This window comes from Sus scrofa, unplaced genomic scaffold, assembly GCF_000003025.6.
Source record: "Sus scrofa isolate TJ Tabasco breed Duroc unplaced genomic scaffold, Sscrofa11.1 Contig740, whole genome shotgun sequence".
NCBI classification, from domain to species: domain Eukaryota; kingdom Metazoa; phylum Chordata; class Mammalia; order Artiodactyla; family Suidae; genus Sus; species Sus scrofa.
In genome coordinates this window covers 471,005-490,603 of record NW_018085303.1, presented here as the reverse complement: position 1 = coordinate 490,603, position 19,599 = coordinate 471,005, and the positions used below count along the sequence as shown (strand labels likewise).

The 19,599-nt window shown below is 37.6% G+C and overlaps 1 protein-coding gene across 1 annotated transcript; it reads right to left on the bottom strand.

Moving 5' to 3' along the window:
• Positions 1-2,623: 2,623 nt before the first annotated feature.
• Positions 2,624-3,584, bottom strand: LOC100154723 (olfactory receptor 4N2-like). Its single transcript, XM_001928056.3, has one exon. It carries the CDS (start codon positions 3,570-3,572, stop codon positions 2,634-2,636), a length of 939 nt encoding a protein of 312 aa, XP_001928091.2. The 5' UTR covers positions 3,573-3,584; the 3' UTR covers positions 2,624-2,633.
• Between the last annotated feature and the right edge of the window lie 16,015 nt (positions 3,585-19,599).

Below are 19,599 nucleotides of genomic sequence, written 5' to 3'. Positions count from 1 at the left end.
GAATTATAATGTAAATTTTGAACATTATTTTAAAATAAGGTATCAATATTTGTTCATCAATCATTACAAATACACCACACTTAAGCAAGATATTAATAAGGAAAAATATATATATGTAGTGGTGGGCAGAAAGTATATAGAAATTCTGTATTTTCCGCTCAACTTTTCTATAAATTTAAAATTGCTCTTTAAAAGTCTATTCATGTTTAGGAGTTCCTATCATGGTGCAGCAGAAACTAATCTGACTAGTAACCCTAAGCTTGCAAGTTCGATCCCTGGCCTCGCTCAGAGGGTTAAGGATCTGACGTTGCTATGAGCTGTGGTGTAGGTCACAGACACGGCTCAGATCTGGCATTGCTGTGGCAGTGGCGTAGGCTGGCAGCTGAACTTCCGATTTGACTCCTAGCCTGGGAACCTCCATATGCCATGGGTGGGACCCTAAAAAGACAAAAAACAAATGAACAAAAAAGTCTTTTATTGTTTAAAGTCTAGATTACTTATTAAGCTTTGCTGTAAAGGGAAGCTGTGGAAGGAGAAAGTTGACAAAAAAAGGTTTTTATTTAATATAAAAGAAAAGTGGTTATATGCTAAGGGGAAAAAAAATCCAATATGGAGGAAAAAGTTAACAGTTCAGAGGAGAGAAAGGAGAATTACCAGGGTGATGGCCCTTAGTAGGAAAGAGGGGGTGAATTCTCATGCACAGATGGAAGAATGAGCTTTTGTAGGAGCAGCATCAGGTAACCCAGTCTCAGGAAAGAGGCAGGTGTGTGGGAAGACAGAGAGGTAGAAGCTTGAGGAATTCATTTCTTCTCCTTTCTCAATGAAATAGGAAGCTACAAGATAAGCTGAGAGTGAAGATGGGGAGGAGGTATTTGAGAAAAGAGAAAACTCTTTATGTAACCTGAATATTTTTACCATGCACATGGTTTATATTCATAGCCATTTTAATTTTGATTATTTGAAAATAAAATATAAAAAATTTAATTCCAGATTTCCCATCGTGGTGCAGCGGAAATGAATCTGACTAGCAATCATGAGGTTCCTGTTCAACCCCTGGACTCTCTTCAGTGGGTTAAGGATCCAGCATTGCCATGAGCTGTGGTGTAGGTTGCAGACACAGCTTGGATCCTGTGTTTCTGTGGCTGTGGTATAGGCCGGCGCTACAGCTCCAATTAAACCCCTAGCCTAGGAATATCCATATGTTGCGGGTGCAGCCCTGAAAAGATAAAAAAGACAAAAAAAAAAAAAGACATTTAATCCCCAGCATTTTGGGTTCCAGATTTGTTTTGAATATTGCCCATTCAGTATATTCAGAAGAAACTTAAATTTGGTTAAGTCAATTAGGCAGAGAGGCAGTAGCAATAGAGGCTTCTCTTTGTCTAGGGGAGGCCTGATAGGTGCACAGTAGCTCTGGATCATCATCTTGTCCCTAGTCTGTGGCTAACATGATGGCATTTTTCAGACAAAATTGTAAAGATTGTAGCAAAAGCAGCCACCTCAACAGCCTCTGTGCCCTGTGTTATTCTGGGAGACATCTCTGGATGCCTAGCTATAGTCTGTTCTTCTGGACTTTATAACTGTTTCCTAAGCATGTAGTTCTCTATGTTAAATCATATTTTCTTACATAGCTAGAATGCAATAGATTCCTGACTGGTCCACCAAAGAATCACCATTAGTACACTCAGTGTGAAATTAGTACACTCAGTTGGGGATGAGATCAGCAAACAGCTAGGAATCAGAAAAATCCACTAAGACTAATAATGAAGTTATAGAGCAAAAAAGTGAAATGTTTCCATGGCCTTTCCACATGAAAATGACAAGTTTTATTTGCCTTCCTCTAAATAATTATGGAAGAAAATTTTACAGTTTAATTCCTTTTAAAACATAAGCATGGAATTTCCTGTTTAATGATTATTTTTCAACTCTGATGTCATCATAGAATCTTGAGTTTACAGCCCTGTCATTAATGAAACCATATGAGAGAATTTATTATTTTGCTTAAACCCTTAGGATGGCCTTTTATTATACTTATAAAAAAAAGCAAACTCATTCACTTCATAGACCCGTATATAGTTGGAAACTATAAGGATGTCCAACACAAACTCTAATGTTTACCCATTCATTTATTATATCCCAGTCAGTTTGGACCTTTTCTGTGATCCTCAAATACACCAAGTTCATTCTTATCTTCACATTTTTCACTACCTGTCCCACCTGCCTACAATGTTCTGCCCATTGATGTTTACATGGTTGGCATATCCCATTTATCTAGATATCAGCCCAAACTTCACTTCTATATAAAGGCCCTGCTTCAAGACTAAATATAAACTTATTACCCCACTTCTCACTTGCTGTTTAATATTTTGCTTTTCTTTCTAGTGTGTTCAGGATATCTCTTCTTGAATTCATGCTGTTTATTTTCTACATGATTGGCTGTCTATTGCTACTAGATTTTTAACTTCAGAGAGCAGTGATTTTACTTCTCCCACTAATAGCTTTTTCCCAATGCCTAGAACAGTCCTGACAAATGGGAGGTGATCTATAAGTGCCATGTTTGGAAAATAAATAAATTGATTTCAGCTGAAATTCTCCCATCTTGATTTTCTTACTCATATTTCCCACTTTTGACCAGGCTAATTGTTGATTAACAACTTTTTCAGTGAGGTTTTTACTTCCTGGTTGCGAAGGGTATAAATCACAGGGTTCAACAGAGGAAAGATCACCGTGTGGAAGAGAGAAACCACCTTGTCTGCTGGAAAGGCTCTGAAGGGGCGGGTGTAGATGAAGATACCAGGCCCAAACATGAGAAATATAACAATGATATGGGTGGTGCATGTGGACATGGCTTTGGTCTTCCCCTCAGAGGAGGAACCACGGACACGACAGAGGATGACAGCATAGGAGGCCAGAAGCCCCAGAAAACATATGAGGGTGAGCAAGCCACTGTTGAAGACCATCAGGAGCTCCACCACAAAGGTGTCAGTGCAGGCCAGCTTGATGACCTGTGGCACATCACAGAAGAAGTTGTCTAGTCGGTTTGGACCACAGAAGGGCAAGTGGAGGATGAGGGCCACCTGGATGATGGAGTGGACAAAGCCTCCAAGCCATTGAGCCAAGGACAAGGCATAGCATGCTCTAGGGTTCATGACAGTTGAGTAGTGTAAAGGACGACAGATGGCAATGTAGCGGTCCAAGGCCATCACTACCAGGAGTAACATCTCCCCTCCTCCAAGGAAGTGCAAGAAAAAGAGCTGAGTGATGCAGCCTCTGTAGGAGATCACCTTCTTCTCAGAGAGGAAGTCCACCAGCATCCTGGGAGCCACGATGAAGGAGTAGGATGCATCCAGGAAGGCCAAGTTGCCCAGAAAGAAGTAGAGTGGAGCCGTGAGGCCAGGGTCTGACCTGATGGTGAGGATGATGAGGAAGTTTCCAGGGAGGATGATGAGATAGAAAATGAAAACTAGCACAAAGACCAGGAGCTGGATATTTCGAGATTGGGTCAGACCAACAAAGATAAATTCAGTCACCACAGTAATGTTCTCACTCTCCATCTCCCCAGCCTGTAAGTACATCAAGAAGCAGAGTTTAGTGTTATTACTCTGTCTTACATCTAGACCCTGGTGGTACTCCAGCTAAAACTATTTGACATATCCATCACTTCGTCTGAAAACAACTCATCTCAGCCCTCTCTAATATCCTGGGTAAACTCCAAACATTTCTTCTTTCAATGAAAACAAGCAAACAAGCAAGCAAACACACCATTTCCAAAGCCACACTCTTATTCCCATTCAGCCATGTGCTTATTCCCTGACAGCACAGCTCTGCACTCAGAGTCTAGCATCCTGTACCGTCTCAGGATTCCTGCCTCCTTGAGTCACAGGAAAAGTCACCAGATTGGGGAAATACAAGACTCTCATTATTAAGACATTTGCATTTGGGGGGTTGTGTTGTGTTTGAGTCTTAGCAGTTTTCTTGGAATTACATGCCTTTTTCCCTCATCCATTAACTCAAAGCTTTTATTGAATATTCACTTTCTTCAGTGCCCATGGACTTCCCAGATCCTGTCTCTACCTCTCTGCCTTGCTCTCTCTTTTCTCTTATTGCCCTCTTCTGACCTGCTGTCCTTGTATCCCCTGACTCCAGCTGGTCACCAGATTCCCAACAATAACTCCACTTTTCCCATGACTTAGATGTAGCCTCCTAGCTGTGTCCCTTGTTAAGCACCGCTTGCATAGATAGCCATGTCACACCTTGTCCATGCAGCTTAATTAACAGTATCTGAATCTCAATTATTCATTATACTCTCCTAATCATCTTCTTTTCCTGATCCCAGTATGATGCCCACAGAAGAGCCTTTCAACAAACAACATGCCACAATACCAAATTTGCTAGAATAAATTTTTGTATTTAATTATTTCAACACATAAAACCATAGCATGGAAGAAGGGGAAGTAACGATAAATGTCCTCATCTAATCTGTTCCTTTCAGAGACAAGGAAATGAAAGCTACTGTGGTTATAACCCCTAACTTTAGAATGAGTTTTATTTATTGTTCCGATTGACAAGTGGTAGAATAAGGTAGGTGTGTACAACTCAGTTTAAGCACATGAAGATACTATTTGCAAAGATTTAATCAATGAATGCTCTTTTATGTACTTGAATAACTAAAAATAATATACTAGCCTAAAATCACTCCTTTACAGACCTTAGAGTTACAAATTAACCCTATATATTTAAAAGAACACTACTTTGGATGAGGGAGCCATCCAGACTTAAGGCTCAGTGTGTTTAGTGGTATGGGCTTATTCTAGAAAAGGTATGTGATGATTTGCAGAAGGGCAAAAAAGAAATAGGATTAAACATTTATTACATGTATATAATTGTATGTGTCACTGCCTCTTATTTTTTAATGCTACTTTTAATATGTATAATATTAATATAATGGTATATTAATTTATAATTAAATGTGCATATACTTAGGGAACATGTTCAAAAATATTTTGTTATGGCAATGAATTTTGTAAACTTTGAAAATTACTACTCTACAGAAAAATACAATGTAATATGTACAAGTATTCCCCATACTATTTAACTAAATAGCACTATTGTCTTAAGTTCTGTGGAACATGGGGCACAAAGAGGAGGAAACAGTTTGAGAGAAAATGCTAATGATTCAGTACTTAGAAAAGAAAGAAAGAGATAAATGTGAGGGAAATAAAAGAAATTTAAAAATGAAACAAAACAAAATAAAACAAACACCCCCAAAACAGAATGTTTATACAGTGAATCATTAGAGTTTGTATTTAAGAAACATTAAAAATATCTGTTTAGGTATGTTCAGAGCTTAATAAAATGGATGATATACAGATTTATATATTTTACTACTGTAAGGCCCAGATGGAATTTATGAAAGTCATGTTTTAACATTATGCATATATATATACACACACATATACAAATACCAAACACAGGCACCCACACATAAAAACATACAATATCTCTCTCACACAAACACACCACATATTCCCTTAGGCAAAGTGAGACCTAACAGAATTTTAATAGAAAAAAATATTTTCTGGCTCTGCAATTAGCTTCTTTTCTCCCTTTTCTCTACTTAAGCAGCCATTTCTCTCATTATTCACTGCATCATCTGCCTATATAAATATACCCAGGAAATCCAGGAATGGAAGTGAAGGGCCCCTTCTACTTACTCTTAGGTTTTGTTCTTCCCACAAGCTCACTCAGAGTTGGTTATTTCATGATGTATCCATGTTTGATGATGTCTCTAAGACACTCAGGATTTCTGAGGTTTCTGTGATGGAAGGTTATAGGTTCGTCCTCTCTGACTACTTCCTATCATTCATCTCTGCATTCTCACTATTACCCAACAGACAGGATTCCACCCTACCTGACCTATTTGATCCATTTTCTTCCCGTGTCCTGTCCTCATCTATGTACCCTCTGGACCTGCGATTCTGAAATGGTGGTTGGCATAGATCCAGAGACTGTGTCTCAGATGAGCATTTCTCTAGGTAAAATAAAATACAATTCGGGAAAAAAATTCTACAAAATATGGCTCTCTTCAGAAAAAATACTCCATGTTAGCCAAACTAGTGGGAAAAGTGTTGTCCGAAGGGAAATCTACATGGTCACCACTCTATCTCTAACCTTCATTACCACTTCAGATAACTAAGAGACTCATCTGAGTCTGGCAGGAAAGAGACAGTGGAGGAATAGAGAAGGCCAGGGAGCCAGGCTTCCTGATTCTGAGGGTGGAGACACAAACCTCATCAGACAACACTGTGCCTGCCTGGAGCTCACTCCAGTCAGACCACTGCTGGAGCCAGGTTTAGAGACCCATGGGCTTGCTTCTTTCCTTGTTCCTCTTTTCCTTCTGTTCATTCTCAACAAGCCTTTGCTTTTCTAATTTATCTTTGTATGTTTGATTGTAGTTTCTGGGCCACTGTTGATTACTTGTCTTTCATTTCCCCCCAAGTTTTCATTCCCTTTTTTCTTGTTTTCTTAAAGCTCACTCTTTTTATCCCTTTCATTTGGTTAGACTCTTTCATCTGAAATATTTTTGCTCTCTCCATTTTTCCTCATGTTCATTGCTACTTCATTTTATCACAACCCTGTCTTGCCATTACATATATATATATTTTTTTTTTTTAAATGTCATTGTTATTTCCTTACAACCAAGAATGAGCAACGTGTATGCTTCCCAATATCTACAATTTCAAACATCTGGTCTACAAATAAAACTGTATAATTCACTCTGTAGTGCTAAACATTTTCTCCTCAACTGAATTCTTTTTGCAATTTACCAAATGTATATCACTCATTAATTACTTCCCACTTCCTCTTATAATTTTTCTGCACATAAGTGAACCTGATGTAATGAGAAGAGTTAAATTTTTTAAAAAAGAAAATTTCATAATATAATGCTAGTGAAATGAATACATTTGACAAAGTTGTCATAATTTCATTGCAGTCTGCCAGCATATTGATTGATGATTACAATTTGCTTAAGTGCAAATTAACAAGTTGACATTTTCTGAAAAATGTGGATCAAGCTGAAACATGATCACATAGTTCATGGATACTGATGCTGATGATGTTTAACACACCAAACAAATGGATGGGTGTTCAGCAAGGAAATTCTCTCATTAATAAAATGGGATGGTTAGATTAAAGTAACTCTAAATTTCCTTCAAATGCTTCCTTTCTAGGCAATGTTAGAACTCTCCTTGGTTTGAGTTGTTGTATCTGATTCTGATGTCTTGGCTCAGAAATTCACTACTCCGTGGGCCTGGGCACATCGCTTAGCTTTCAGAACTCTGAGTTTTTATTCAAGAAATAGAATGATGGGTTGACTTTTTCTAACTGACAAGGGTGATCTGAAGATCACATTGTGGTGGTGATGGTCATGTCAACTCCCTCCAGGAAGTTCAAACCAAAGCTAACCCTGAAAGTGTTAGGGGTTAAAAGGTACGTCTAATGAATGAACACATTGCCATGACAGCCTTTGTCAGCATCTTAAAGATGAACCCTGGGTGATGGTAGCTATATACTCCTGAGTGATTAATAGACAGAAGACACCATGGAGGTGAAAAGGCCCTCATGTAAGGGTGCCAGTGCAGCCAGATGGTTCTATTTCCAGCTTTGCTCAGTTTCACAACTTTCTTTCTAATAGACATCAAAGCCCTGTGTGGATGAATGATAGAACCATAGGCAACAGAAGAAATTCTCAAAAGTGTTGCATATGGAAATTAAGAGATCTGGGTTAAGCTTCTGCAAAATCATAAAATCTGTGAAGCTTTTCCCTGGAGCCCTTAAGCCTACCCTTTTTGCATCTTCTTCCCTTTCCTTTGTACTTTACAAGGAACATAAAATGTGTCAGCCACTGTATGCTCCTGGGTTCTAAACCAGATGTCAAATCTCTGAAAGCTATTGATGAGTTCACTTAATTAGGGTAATAGAGTGAAAGTTTCTGTCCATCATTAAAGTAACTCTAAGCGTCAGGAGCAGCCGGCAATCCCTTGGGGAGAGGGTAGAAAATGCCACACTGAGGAATTCAGACCTAAGGCTCTGGCTATTCTGCTGAAACTCTGACCTCTATGCCATTGCACTCCAAGGCAGCAGATGAAGCAGTAGAGTCCTTGTAATGGGTTTACTATTGTTCTGTCCTGCCCGTTTCTTGTAAATAGGAGTAGTCCCCCATCCCCAGAAATTGGAGTCTCCAGGTTTGATGTAATTCTCACAATGTAGCCCTCCTCCCTATCCTGATAGAAACATTCACTGACCATGCTTGTCATTGTTCAGAAGTATCTGTTCTCATGTAGGGAACCTCAGGTTTTGAAATCTCCTCTAATCCTTTATGATGCAGTGGAGAAAGTGCTTTGGAGAATTGAGACTGCCGTGACCCTGCTGAACATTTCCAAAGGGAGTGATTAGAAAGTCAGCTGAATTGGGCAAAGAAAAGTCAGAGCTCTGTAAAAGACTAACATTTTAAAATATGTCACATAATGCCATCCTGGGTTAATCCTGAATTCTAACACCAAAATCCTCCCAGTTGGTGAGAAAATAGAACCAAATTTCAAGCACATTAGCTAGGCCAACATAAATAGAAAGCTAAAAATTTTCACTTATGTCTTATAATAAAATCAAAGAGAGAAAAAGTCAATAAATTTTGACAGATTATTGCCATATATATATATACATATATATGTATATATACACACCAAGGAAGAAAGCAGGGTCAGGATGAGGATGAGGTAAGTGACATACTTGCCTCAGGCACTAAATTTACCGTGTAACTGGGTCACAATGCTGGACCGTATAAAAAAAAAATTGTATTAGGGAAATAATTCAAAAAATAATATTTCATTAAAAAATAAAATACAAAATTTACCATCAAGCCAAAACCTGAGAATGATAAATAAGATTTTAATGCCATAGCTTAAGAATCTATGTTAATGTAAAAGTTATGAACAGATTATCAACTTTTCTAATAAAAGATCTGAACACTACAGATTTTTCCTTTTGCCTCAGCTTCTAATATAGCTCCTCATATTATTACCTATCCTGAAATCATTTAAATTTTAGCATTTATTTTGTAATTAATTAATTTTGATTTTTTTCAAATAATGATTATACCTAGAGAATATTGTGCTTATGAAATAAGTCAGACCATGAAAGAAAAATGCTGTATGTTATCACTTATACGTGAAATCTGAAAAGTAACAGAAATGACTGTGTATGTGAAACAGAAACAAACTCACAGAGATAGAACACAAACTAGTGGTTACAAAAGGGAAGAGAGAGGGAGTTCCCATGATGACTCAGCAGTAAGAAACCCGACTAGTATCCATGAGGAGGTGGGTTCGATGCCTGGCTTTGTTTGGTAGGCTAAGGGTCTGGTGTTACGTGAGCTGTGGGGTAGGTGGCAGATGTGGCTCAGATCTGGTGTTGAAGTGGTGTGGGTGTAGGCAGGCAGCTACAGCTCAGATTTGACCCCTAGCTTGAGAACATCCATATGCTGAGGGTGCTGCTCTATAAAGACAAAAAAACAAAAAAACAAAAAAAAAAAAAAAAGGAAGGAAGCGGGAAAATGAGACAGGCAAATTTGCCTTCTCAGATTCTAATATGTCCATATCTCATGGGTCATTAGAAGAGCATCTTGCTTTTTCTCATCCCTTCAAAATATCTCATTTTATTGTAAATCACACCTTCATCTGCCCATATCCAGACTAGGTACTTGCCCACAGGTGTGGAGCTGTCATAGCTCTCTGCTTGTCTATACAGGCCCTGCTCCTCTTTGGAGCTCAATACAAAGACTTCTTTGCTTCATCCACTCTTTCATGACCTTATAGAAAAGTACAGTTTTCATTTTGTAGTTTTTTTGTTGTTGATAATACATGAGTAGCATTTTTCTACAAGCTAACCAGAATCAGCGGTCTTTATTCTCATTGGTTTGCTTTTGAGAATAACATTATTATTATGTTTATAAACCTTTCCATGTTTTCCATTGTTAATTGACTATTTGTTTCAGTTGCTTGTATTTCTTTCTGGGTATATATCAATTTCATATTCATGTATTCATTTCTCTGTATTAGGTGAATTAAACTCATCATTTATTTTAGTTTCCTTAGTTAATAGCTTTTTATTTTGATCTTTATGGACTAATGCTCCCATATACCATCCCAGGTTAGAGAAGAAACACTCAATTCAATTTCCATGTAAACTTCTATAGTTATGAACAAACTAACCTGCACATCTTCATGTGGGGGGCAGATTTTCATCACTCTTTCACTTTTGGCCACACAGATATTTTTAACATGTCAAATATCACCTTTCATTTTCATTTTCTATTTTTATGTCATACTTCACCAGCCTTCTCACCTCCAAAATTATAAAACTATTATCCTATGCCTTCCCACCATTTTTTGCATTGCATTGTTTTGTTTTCCCAAAGAAATTGTGAACATATAAACAGGCTCTTCAGGAGTTCCCGTCATGGCGCAGTGGTTAACGAATCCGACTAGGAACCATGAGGTTGCGGGTTCGGTCCCTGCCCTTGCTCAGTGGGTTAACGATCCGGCGTTGCCATAAGCTGTGGTGTAGGTTGCAGACGCGGCTCGGATCCTGCGTTGCTGTGGCTCTGGCGTAGGCCCGTGGCTACAGCTCCGATTCAACCCCTAGCCTGGGAACCTCCATATGCCGCGGGAGCGGCCCAAGAAATAGCAACAACAACAACAACAAAAGACAAAAAGACAAAAAGACAAAAAAAAAAAAAAAAAAAAAAAACAGGCTCTTCAATGATTACTTCATTTAGATTTCCAAATTCTGCCTATCAAACATATTCATGTATCACTTGATTTGAGAGAAAAATTAATTAATTGGCAAAAGGAGCAAATAAACTGAAAAGTGTTCTGTATCATTCTGCTGATTCCAGACCATGGTTAATTAGTGTGTTTTTTCAGTCTGTCCCTGGAAACATGGCTTCTGTTATCCCATTTGCTCATTATTGCAGTTTCCTCATAATCACATGGAAAATTAGCTTCAACGTGTTCTTCTGGCCACCATTTCTGGATGCCCAGCATGGAAAATGGTCCCCTACTTCTTTAAAGACTTTATCAGTACCTACTTCCCCACATTAAACCCCATTGTGATTAACAACATTGATTTGTGTAATCTTCAACAGCAGCTACAGAGTCTAAAAATAAATGTGAGAAAGAAAGTATTTCTAATATCCGCTATAATTTCTACTGGGACACATGCAGTAGTTTAGAAGGATGTGACAACTTGCAAATATTTACGGTAAATATGTTGTCTGTTGTTTCCAACTCAACTTCATTGTAGTCAGAGCATATAATCTGTATGAAATATAGTGAGACTTTTTAAGAACTAGCATAGGGTCTATCTTGCAGAATGACTCATGCACTTGAAAAGAATTTGGGCTCTTTATTGCTGAGTGCATCACTCTATAAATAGCAACTAGGTCAAGTTTGCTGATAGTGCTGTTCAAATATTCCTTATCTCCAGAATGGCCACCATCCAAAAGTCTACAAACAATAAGTGCTAGAGAGGGTGTGGAGAAAAAGGAACCCTAGTACACTGTTGGTGGGATTGTAAATTGGTGCAACCACTGTGGAAAGCAGTATGGAGATGCCTCAGAAAACTAAAAATAGAACTACCATTTGATCCAGCAATCCCACTCCTTGGCATCTACCCAGAGAAAACCATGACTCGCAAAGACACATGTACTCCAACGTTCATTGCAGCACTATTTACAATAGCCAAGACATGGAAACAACCTAAATGTCCATCGACAGAGGAGTGGATCCAGAAGATGTGGTACATATACACAATGGAATATTACTCAGCCATTAAAAAGAATGAAATACCAGCATTTTTAGCAACATGGACGGACCTAGAAATTATCATGCTGAGTGAAGTCAGCTATACAATGAGACACCAACATCCAATGCTTTCACTGACATGTGGAATCTGAAAAAAGGACAGACTGAACTTCTTTGCAGAACAGATGCTGACTCACAGACATTGAAAAACTTATGGTCTCTGGAGGAGACAGTTTGGGGGGTGGGGGAATGTGTTTGGGCTGTGGGATGGAAATCCTGTGAAGTCAGATTGTTATGATCATTATACAACTACAGATGTGATAAATTCATTTGAGTAATAAAAAAAATGGAGAAAAAAAAAAAGACTGCCCTCCCCCATACACACCTCAGAGACCAGTGGAGTCTTGGTTATTACCTGTGCTTCTGACCAAAAGTTTCTCATGACCTTCTCCTTAGGTTTAGTTAATTCACTATAGCAGCTCATAGAACTCAAAAAATTTTTTTTTACTTACTAGGTCACCAGTTTATGATTTATTATAAAAGGCCATATATAACTCAGGAAAAGCTGAATGGAAGAGATAAACATGGCAAGCTAGGAGGAAATGGCATGCTCCAGGTAGCCACTTTCCCAGCACTTCCACACATTTACCAACCAAGAAGCTCTCTAAACCCAGTCCTTTTGGTTTTTTATGGAGTCTTCATTACATAGTCGTGATTTATTAAATCATTGGCCATTGTCAATTGATTCAGCCCCCAGGTTGCTCCTGTCCTAGGAGGCTGAGAAGTGGGGAATGAAAGTTCTAGTGCTCTGATCATAATGTTTGTTTCTCCTGGAAACTATCTCCATCCTATCCTCGGGTGCTTTCCAAAAGTCAACTCATTAAACATTATGTCATCATATGTAAATAACATAACAAAAAACAAGCTCCTGTAGTAACATCATCAAATCCTTAACCAACTGCACCATAGGAGAACAACACAAAGACACTTTTATGGCTCTTTTCACCAGGAAATTATGAGAGTTTTAAGGAGTTTTGTACCAGAATTGAGGACAAAGACCAAATGTATATTTTTTACTTTATATATCACAATTTCACAGCTACCCAAATGTAATTCCCCTAGAATCCAGAACCTCTAGTACTGATGATACAGCCCACCACTGGTAGTATCATCTAAGATTTTAAGTGCTAAATTCTTGTGTACAGTACAAAATAGCACCCTGGTTTCATTCTTTTCAATGTGAATATCCAGTTTTCCCAGCATAATTTACTGAAGATAACTATTCTTTCTCCATTATATATTCTTGGTGCTTTATAAAAATCAATTAATCATAAATGCCTGGGTTTATTTCTGTGCTTTCTATTCTGTTCTATTGATTTATGTGTCTGTTTTTATACCAATACCATACTGTTTTGACTAGTACAGCTTTCTGATATAGCTTGAAATTAGGAATTGTGATGCCTTCAGTTTCTCTTTTTAGAGATTGTTTTGGTTATTTGCTGTCTCTTGAGGTTCCAAAAGAATTTTAGACCTGTTTTTTTCTATTTAAAAAAAAAAAATAATTTTGATGGGAATTGCATTGACTCTGTAGATCACTTTAGGTAGTATGGACACTTTAACAATAGTAATTTTTCTGATCTTGTGAACATGGAATAGCTTTCCACTTAATTATATCTTTAATTTCTTTCACCAATATTTTATATTTTTCAGTGAACAGGTTTTTTATGGAGAAATTTATTCCTAAACATTGTTGGTGGGGGGTGGATTTCCCCCTCTATCTGTCTTGAGTTCTTATAACAGGAATAACAATAAAATTGACACAAGAGAGATTAACAGAGAAAAAGAAATTTTAATTCATGCACATAGAGGTTTCATTGAAATGAGATCTAAAGTGGCCAAGGCAGGCAGCTTTTATACTTTTTAAGCAAAGAAACAATAAATTCATGAAGAATTGACAGGACAAAGAAACTTAGGCTTCAAGTGCCTAATTAGTGAAGAAAATAAACAAAATTTGAGTTTAGGGTAGCAAATTGAAGAAGTAACAAGATTTGTTTGCACAACTGTCTCACCTAAATTCCCTATCCCTGGTGATAAAAGTATCTTTCTTTCTCCAGATGCAGGAAGGAAATCTTCCACATGGGGGATTTATTTACTGTTTTCAGGGGGACACAGGAGGGTCAGAGTTTTCTTCTTGTGTCAGCAGCTTCTCAAGTAACTTAAAAAACTCAATATGTCATTGTGGCCTCTAGCGGGGGGCAGGGGGTGAGACTTCCCTGAGCTCTGACAGTATTTTGTTGTTTTTGATGCTATTGTAAATGAGGTTTTCTTAGTTCCTCACTCTAGCTTGGCATTAGTGTGTAGAAACACAACTGATTTTTGTGTATTGATTTTGTATCCTGTAACTTTACTTCATTTGTTTATTAGCTCTTTTGAGCTGAAATAAATAGACTTCCAGTTATTTCTCCAGTGAAGATGGGTTTATTTAGGATCAACAGAGAATTGCAATTTGTGGTCTACAACCATGGCAGGTCATGTGTCAGTCTCAGCAGAGCAAAGAAAAGAGAATGCTTTTATAAAGAGGAAAAGGAAATTGGAAGGACTATAGCAAACAAAGAGTCCATGGACTTTCATTGGCTGAGTCCTTGCCAAGAAAGAAGTAGAGTCTTTTGTCTTCCTTTGGGTTCTGCTGTTGTTTTAGAGAATGAGAACTCCTCTTTTTTGTCTCCCAACTCCATTTAATTGAAGTTTCTGTTTACAAATTTACAGATCTAATAGTTTTCTGTTGGAGTCTTTGAAGATTTCTATATACAGTATCATCATCAACAAAAAAAGACAGTTTTACCTGTCAACTCAAAATAGATTAAAAACTTAAATATGAGAGCTGAAACCATAAAATTCATATAATATAGAGAAAAAGTTACTTGACATTAATCTTGGCAAAATATTGTTTTGGATTTTACACCAAAAGCACAAAGAGAAATTAAGAAAACAGTCTAATCAATGAAATAAAAAAGCAACCTTTGGAATACAAGCATATATTTGCAAATCTTATCTGACAAAGGGTTGATATCCAAAATATACAAGAAACTCATACAAATCAATAACAAAAATAATCTAATTAGAAAATCAGAGAATATGAATAGACATATCCAAAGAAAGTATAGAAATGACCAATAGGTGCTCAACACTATTAATCATACAGAAAATGCAAATCAAAATCCCAGTTAGATATTACCTCACAAAGGTTAGGATGGCTATTATCAAAAAGACAAGAGACAGCAAATGCTGACAAGGATGTGGAAAAGGGAAACTTGTACACTGTTGATAGGAATGTAACCTGATAAAAAGCATAGACTTTCTATTACAAGATTAGGTCTAAAGATCCAGGGAAAATGTTCCTCCATTTTACCCATTAATCTGCAATATGGAAATGAGATAACCTAGGATGCTTAATAATTGACAAATGATATTGCTATTTTTTTGACATATCCTGGTGGAATTTTATTTATTTATTTGCTTTTAACTTTTTTAATTATTATTTTTAAGTTATTTCCCCAATACAATTTTTTTTCTATTGTACAGCATGGTGACCCAGTTACACATATATGTACACATTCTATTTTCTCACATTATCATGCTCCATCATAAGTGGCTAGACATAGTTCCCAGTGCTACACAGAAGGATCTCATTGATATTGATATTGAACACAAACTCATGTGCCCAGCACACATTGAGGCCATAAAAACCAAAACATTGGATTTGGGAGCAGAGCAAAGTTTATTGCAAGGGTCATGAAGAACAGGCAGCTCATATTGAAAAGACCCTTGTGTGTAATCAGTTTTCTGTTAGATTCTTTTTTTTTTTTTTTTTTTTTTTTGTCTTTTTAGGGCAGCACCCATGGCATATGGAGGTTCCCAGGCTAGGGGTACAATCAGAGCTATAGCCACCGGCCTAAGCCACAGCCACAGCAATGTGGAATCTGCGCTGTGTCTGTGACCTCCAACATAGCTCATGGCAACACCAGATCCCTAACCTACTGATCAAGAACAGGGATCGAACCCACATCCTCATGAATGCTAGTCAGGTTTGTTAACCACTGAGCTACGACGGGAACTCGAGTTTTCTGTTAGATTCCAAATGGCACAGATATTTTTCTATACATATATCCTTAAACACATTCACTTGTTTCATCCTACTTACTACACACTTAAAACTAAGACACTCCAACATCATCTTAGATAATATAAATTCTCACTCTCCTCCGTTTTCTGAACCTCTTCCTGGGGTTCTATCTTTCATCCATGTCTACTGCACAGCGGTCCTTTAAAGTTCTGTTGATCACCCCCTGTACTGAATGCTTGATGCTACCTCTTTTTTTTTTCTTTTTTCCTTTTTGTTATAGTTGGGAGACACCTTCCCATACTTGCAAAGAAAGGGTAAGTGTAAAGTAAACTTTATGAACCTTTTCATGACTGAAAATGTTTTATTCTACTGTCATACCCAATTGATGGTTTTGTTCTAGATAGAATTCTAGGCTGAAAATTGGGTCCAGGCATTTTCCATTATATTGTAGGGTCCAGTGCTACTCTTGAGCACTCTAGTGCCTTTTGGATTTTGCTTACTTATTTTTGACCTATGTTTTTTCTCTCTCTAAATAATGTTATAATCTCAATCTCTAGGGTAGTAAAGTTTCATAACACTATTGTTTTCCTGTCCTTATGGTGGACACTCAGTTAATTTTTGTATCTGGAGACTAAATCCTTCTGCTCTGAGTTTTCTTTTCATTGTTTCTTTTAAATGATTCCCATCTGTCTTCTCTGTTCTCCAGGAAAAAATATGAATTGAATGTTGGACCTCCTGGTTTGAACCTTTATATTTCTGGGTTTTATGCTTTCCTATTTTCCATTTCGTTGATATTTTTTAAATTATACTTTCATGAAGACTTTCTTTTTTTAATTATTTTTTTTTTATTTTCCCACTGTACAGCAAAGGGGATCAAGTTATCCTTACATGTATACATTACAATTACATTTTTTTCCCCACCCTTTGTTCTGTTGCAACATGAGTATCTAAACAAAGTTCTCAATGCTACTCAGCAGGATCTCCTTGTAAATCTATTCTAAGTTGTGTCTGATAAGCCCAAGCTCCCGATCGCTCCCACTCCCTCCCCCTCCCATCAGGCAGCCACAAGTCTTTTCTCCAAGTCCATGATTTTCTTTTCTGAGGAGATGTTCATTTGTGCTGGATATTAGATTCCAGTTATAAGTGATATCCTATGGTATTTGTCTTTGTCTTTCTGGCTCATTTCACTCAGTATGAGAGTCTCTAGTTCCATCCATGTTACTGCAAATGGCATTATGTCATTCTTTTTTATGGCTGAGTAGTATTCCATTGTGTATATATACCACCGCTTCCAAATCCAATCCTCTGTCGATGGACATTTGGGTTGTTTCCATGTTCTGGCTATTGTGAATAGTGCTGCAATGAACATGCGGGTGCAAGTGTCTCTTTTAAGTAGAGTTTTGTCCGGATAGATGCCCAAGAGTGGGATTGCGGGGTCATATGGAAGTTCTATGTATAGATTTCTAAGGTATCTCCAAACTGTTCTCCATAGTGGCTGTACCAGTTTCCCTTCCCACCAGCAGTGCAGGAGGGTTCCCTTTTCTCCACAGCCCCTCCAGCACTTGTTATTTGTGGATTTATTAATGATGGCCATTCTGACTGGTGTGAGGTGGTATCTCATGGGAGTTTTGATTTGCATTTCTCTTATAATCAACGATGTTGAGCATTTTCTCATGTGTTTGCTGGCCATCTGTATATCTTCCTTGGAGAACAGCCTATTCAGGTCTTTTGCCCATTTTTCCATTGATTGATTGGCTTTTTTGCTGTTGGGTTGTATAAGTTGCTTATGTATTCCAGAGATTAAGCCCTTGTCGGTTGCATCATTTGAAACTATTTTCTCCCATTCTGAAAGTTGTCTTTTTGTTTTCTTTTTGGTTTCCTTTGCTGTGCAAAAGCTGTTCAGTTTGATGAGGTCCCATGGGTTTATTTTTGCTCTGATTTCTATTGCTTTGGGAGACTGACCTGAGAAAATATTCATGAGGTTGATGTCAGAGAGTGTTTTGCCTATGTTTTCTTCTAGGAGTTTGATGGTGTCCTGTCGTATATTTAAGTCTTTCAGCCATTTGGAGTTTATTTTTGTGCATGGTGTGAGGGTGTGTTCTAGTTTCATTGCTTTGCATGCAGCTGTCCAGGTTTCCCAGCAGTGCTTGCTGAATAGACTTTCTTTTTCCCGTTTTATGTTCTTGCCTCCCTTGTCAAAGATTAATTGACCATAGGTGTCAGGGTTTATTTCCGGGTTCTCTATTCTGTTCCATTGGTCTGTCTGTCTGTTTTGGTACCAGTGCCACACTGTTTTGATGACTGTGGCTTTGTAGTGTTTCTTGAAGTCTGGGAGAGTTATGCCTCCTGCTTGGTTTTTGTTTCTCAGGATTGCTTTGGCGATTCTGGGTCTTTTGTTGTTCCATATAAATGTTTGGATTGTTTGTTCTAGTTCTGTGAAAAATGTCATGGGTCATTTGATAGGGATTGCAAATTGAATCTGTAGATTGCTTTGGGTAGTATGGCCATTTTTCCAATATTGATTTTTCCAATCCAGGAACATGGACTATCTTTCCATTTCTTTCCATCTTCTTTGATTTCTTTGATTAAAGTTTTGTAGTTCTTGGCATATAGGTCCTTTACCTCCTTGGTCAGGTGTATTCCGAGGTATTTGATTTTGTGAGGTGCAATTTTAAAAGGTATCGTATTTTTGCATATGAAAAGATGTTCAACATCAGTAATCATAGGAAATGCAAATCAAAACCACAATGAGATGATACATCACATTTGTGAAGATGGCTATTACTATAAAGAAAAATAAAAGGTAACAAGAGTTGTCAAGGATATAGATTTAAGAGTACTTCAGGTTACTGTTGGCAGCAATATGAATTGGTATAGCCTTTATGGAAAACATACAGCATTTCCTCAAGGTATTAGAAGCACCATATGGTCCAGTAATCCAGGTTCTGGGTATTTATCCAAAGATAAATTTTTGGTGGAAATGTGATTTTCTTCTAATTTCCAAAGAAATTAAAATCAAGATTTTGAGGAGATACCTGCACTACCATCACACCCAAAAGAATAAAATACCTAGGAGTAAACCTACCTAAAGAAACAAAGACCTGTACTCTGAAAACTACAAGCCACTGATGAAAGAAATCAAAGATGACACAAATAGATGGAAAGATATACCATGCTCGTGGATTGGAAGAGTTAATATTATCAAAATGACTATACTACCCAAGGCAATCTACAGATTCAATGCAATCCTTATCAAATTACCAAGGACATTTTTCACAGAACTTGAACAAAATATTTTAAAGTTTGTTTGGAAGCACAAAAGATCCAGAATAGCCAAAGACATCCTGAAAAAGAAAAATGGAGCTGGAGGAATCAGGCTCCCGGACTTCAGACTATACTACAAAGCAACAGTCATCAAAACTGCATGGTACTGGCAAAAAGACAGAACTATACATCAGTGGAACAGGGTAGAAAGCCCAGAATTCAACCTATGCACTTACAGCCAACTCATCTATGACAAAGGAGGCAAGACTATACAATGGAAAAAGGACAGCTTGTTCAATAAGTGGTGCTGGGAAAACTGGACAGCCACCCATGGAAAAGAATGAAATTAGA

Excerpts from the sequence above, each read along its gene's own strand:
- LOC100154723 (XM_001928056.3), bottom strand. The coding sequence starts at position 3,572 with ATGTACTTACAGGCTGGGGAGATGGAGAGTGAGAACATTACTGTGGTG.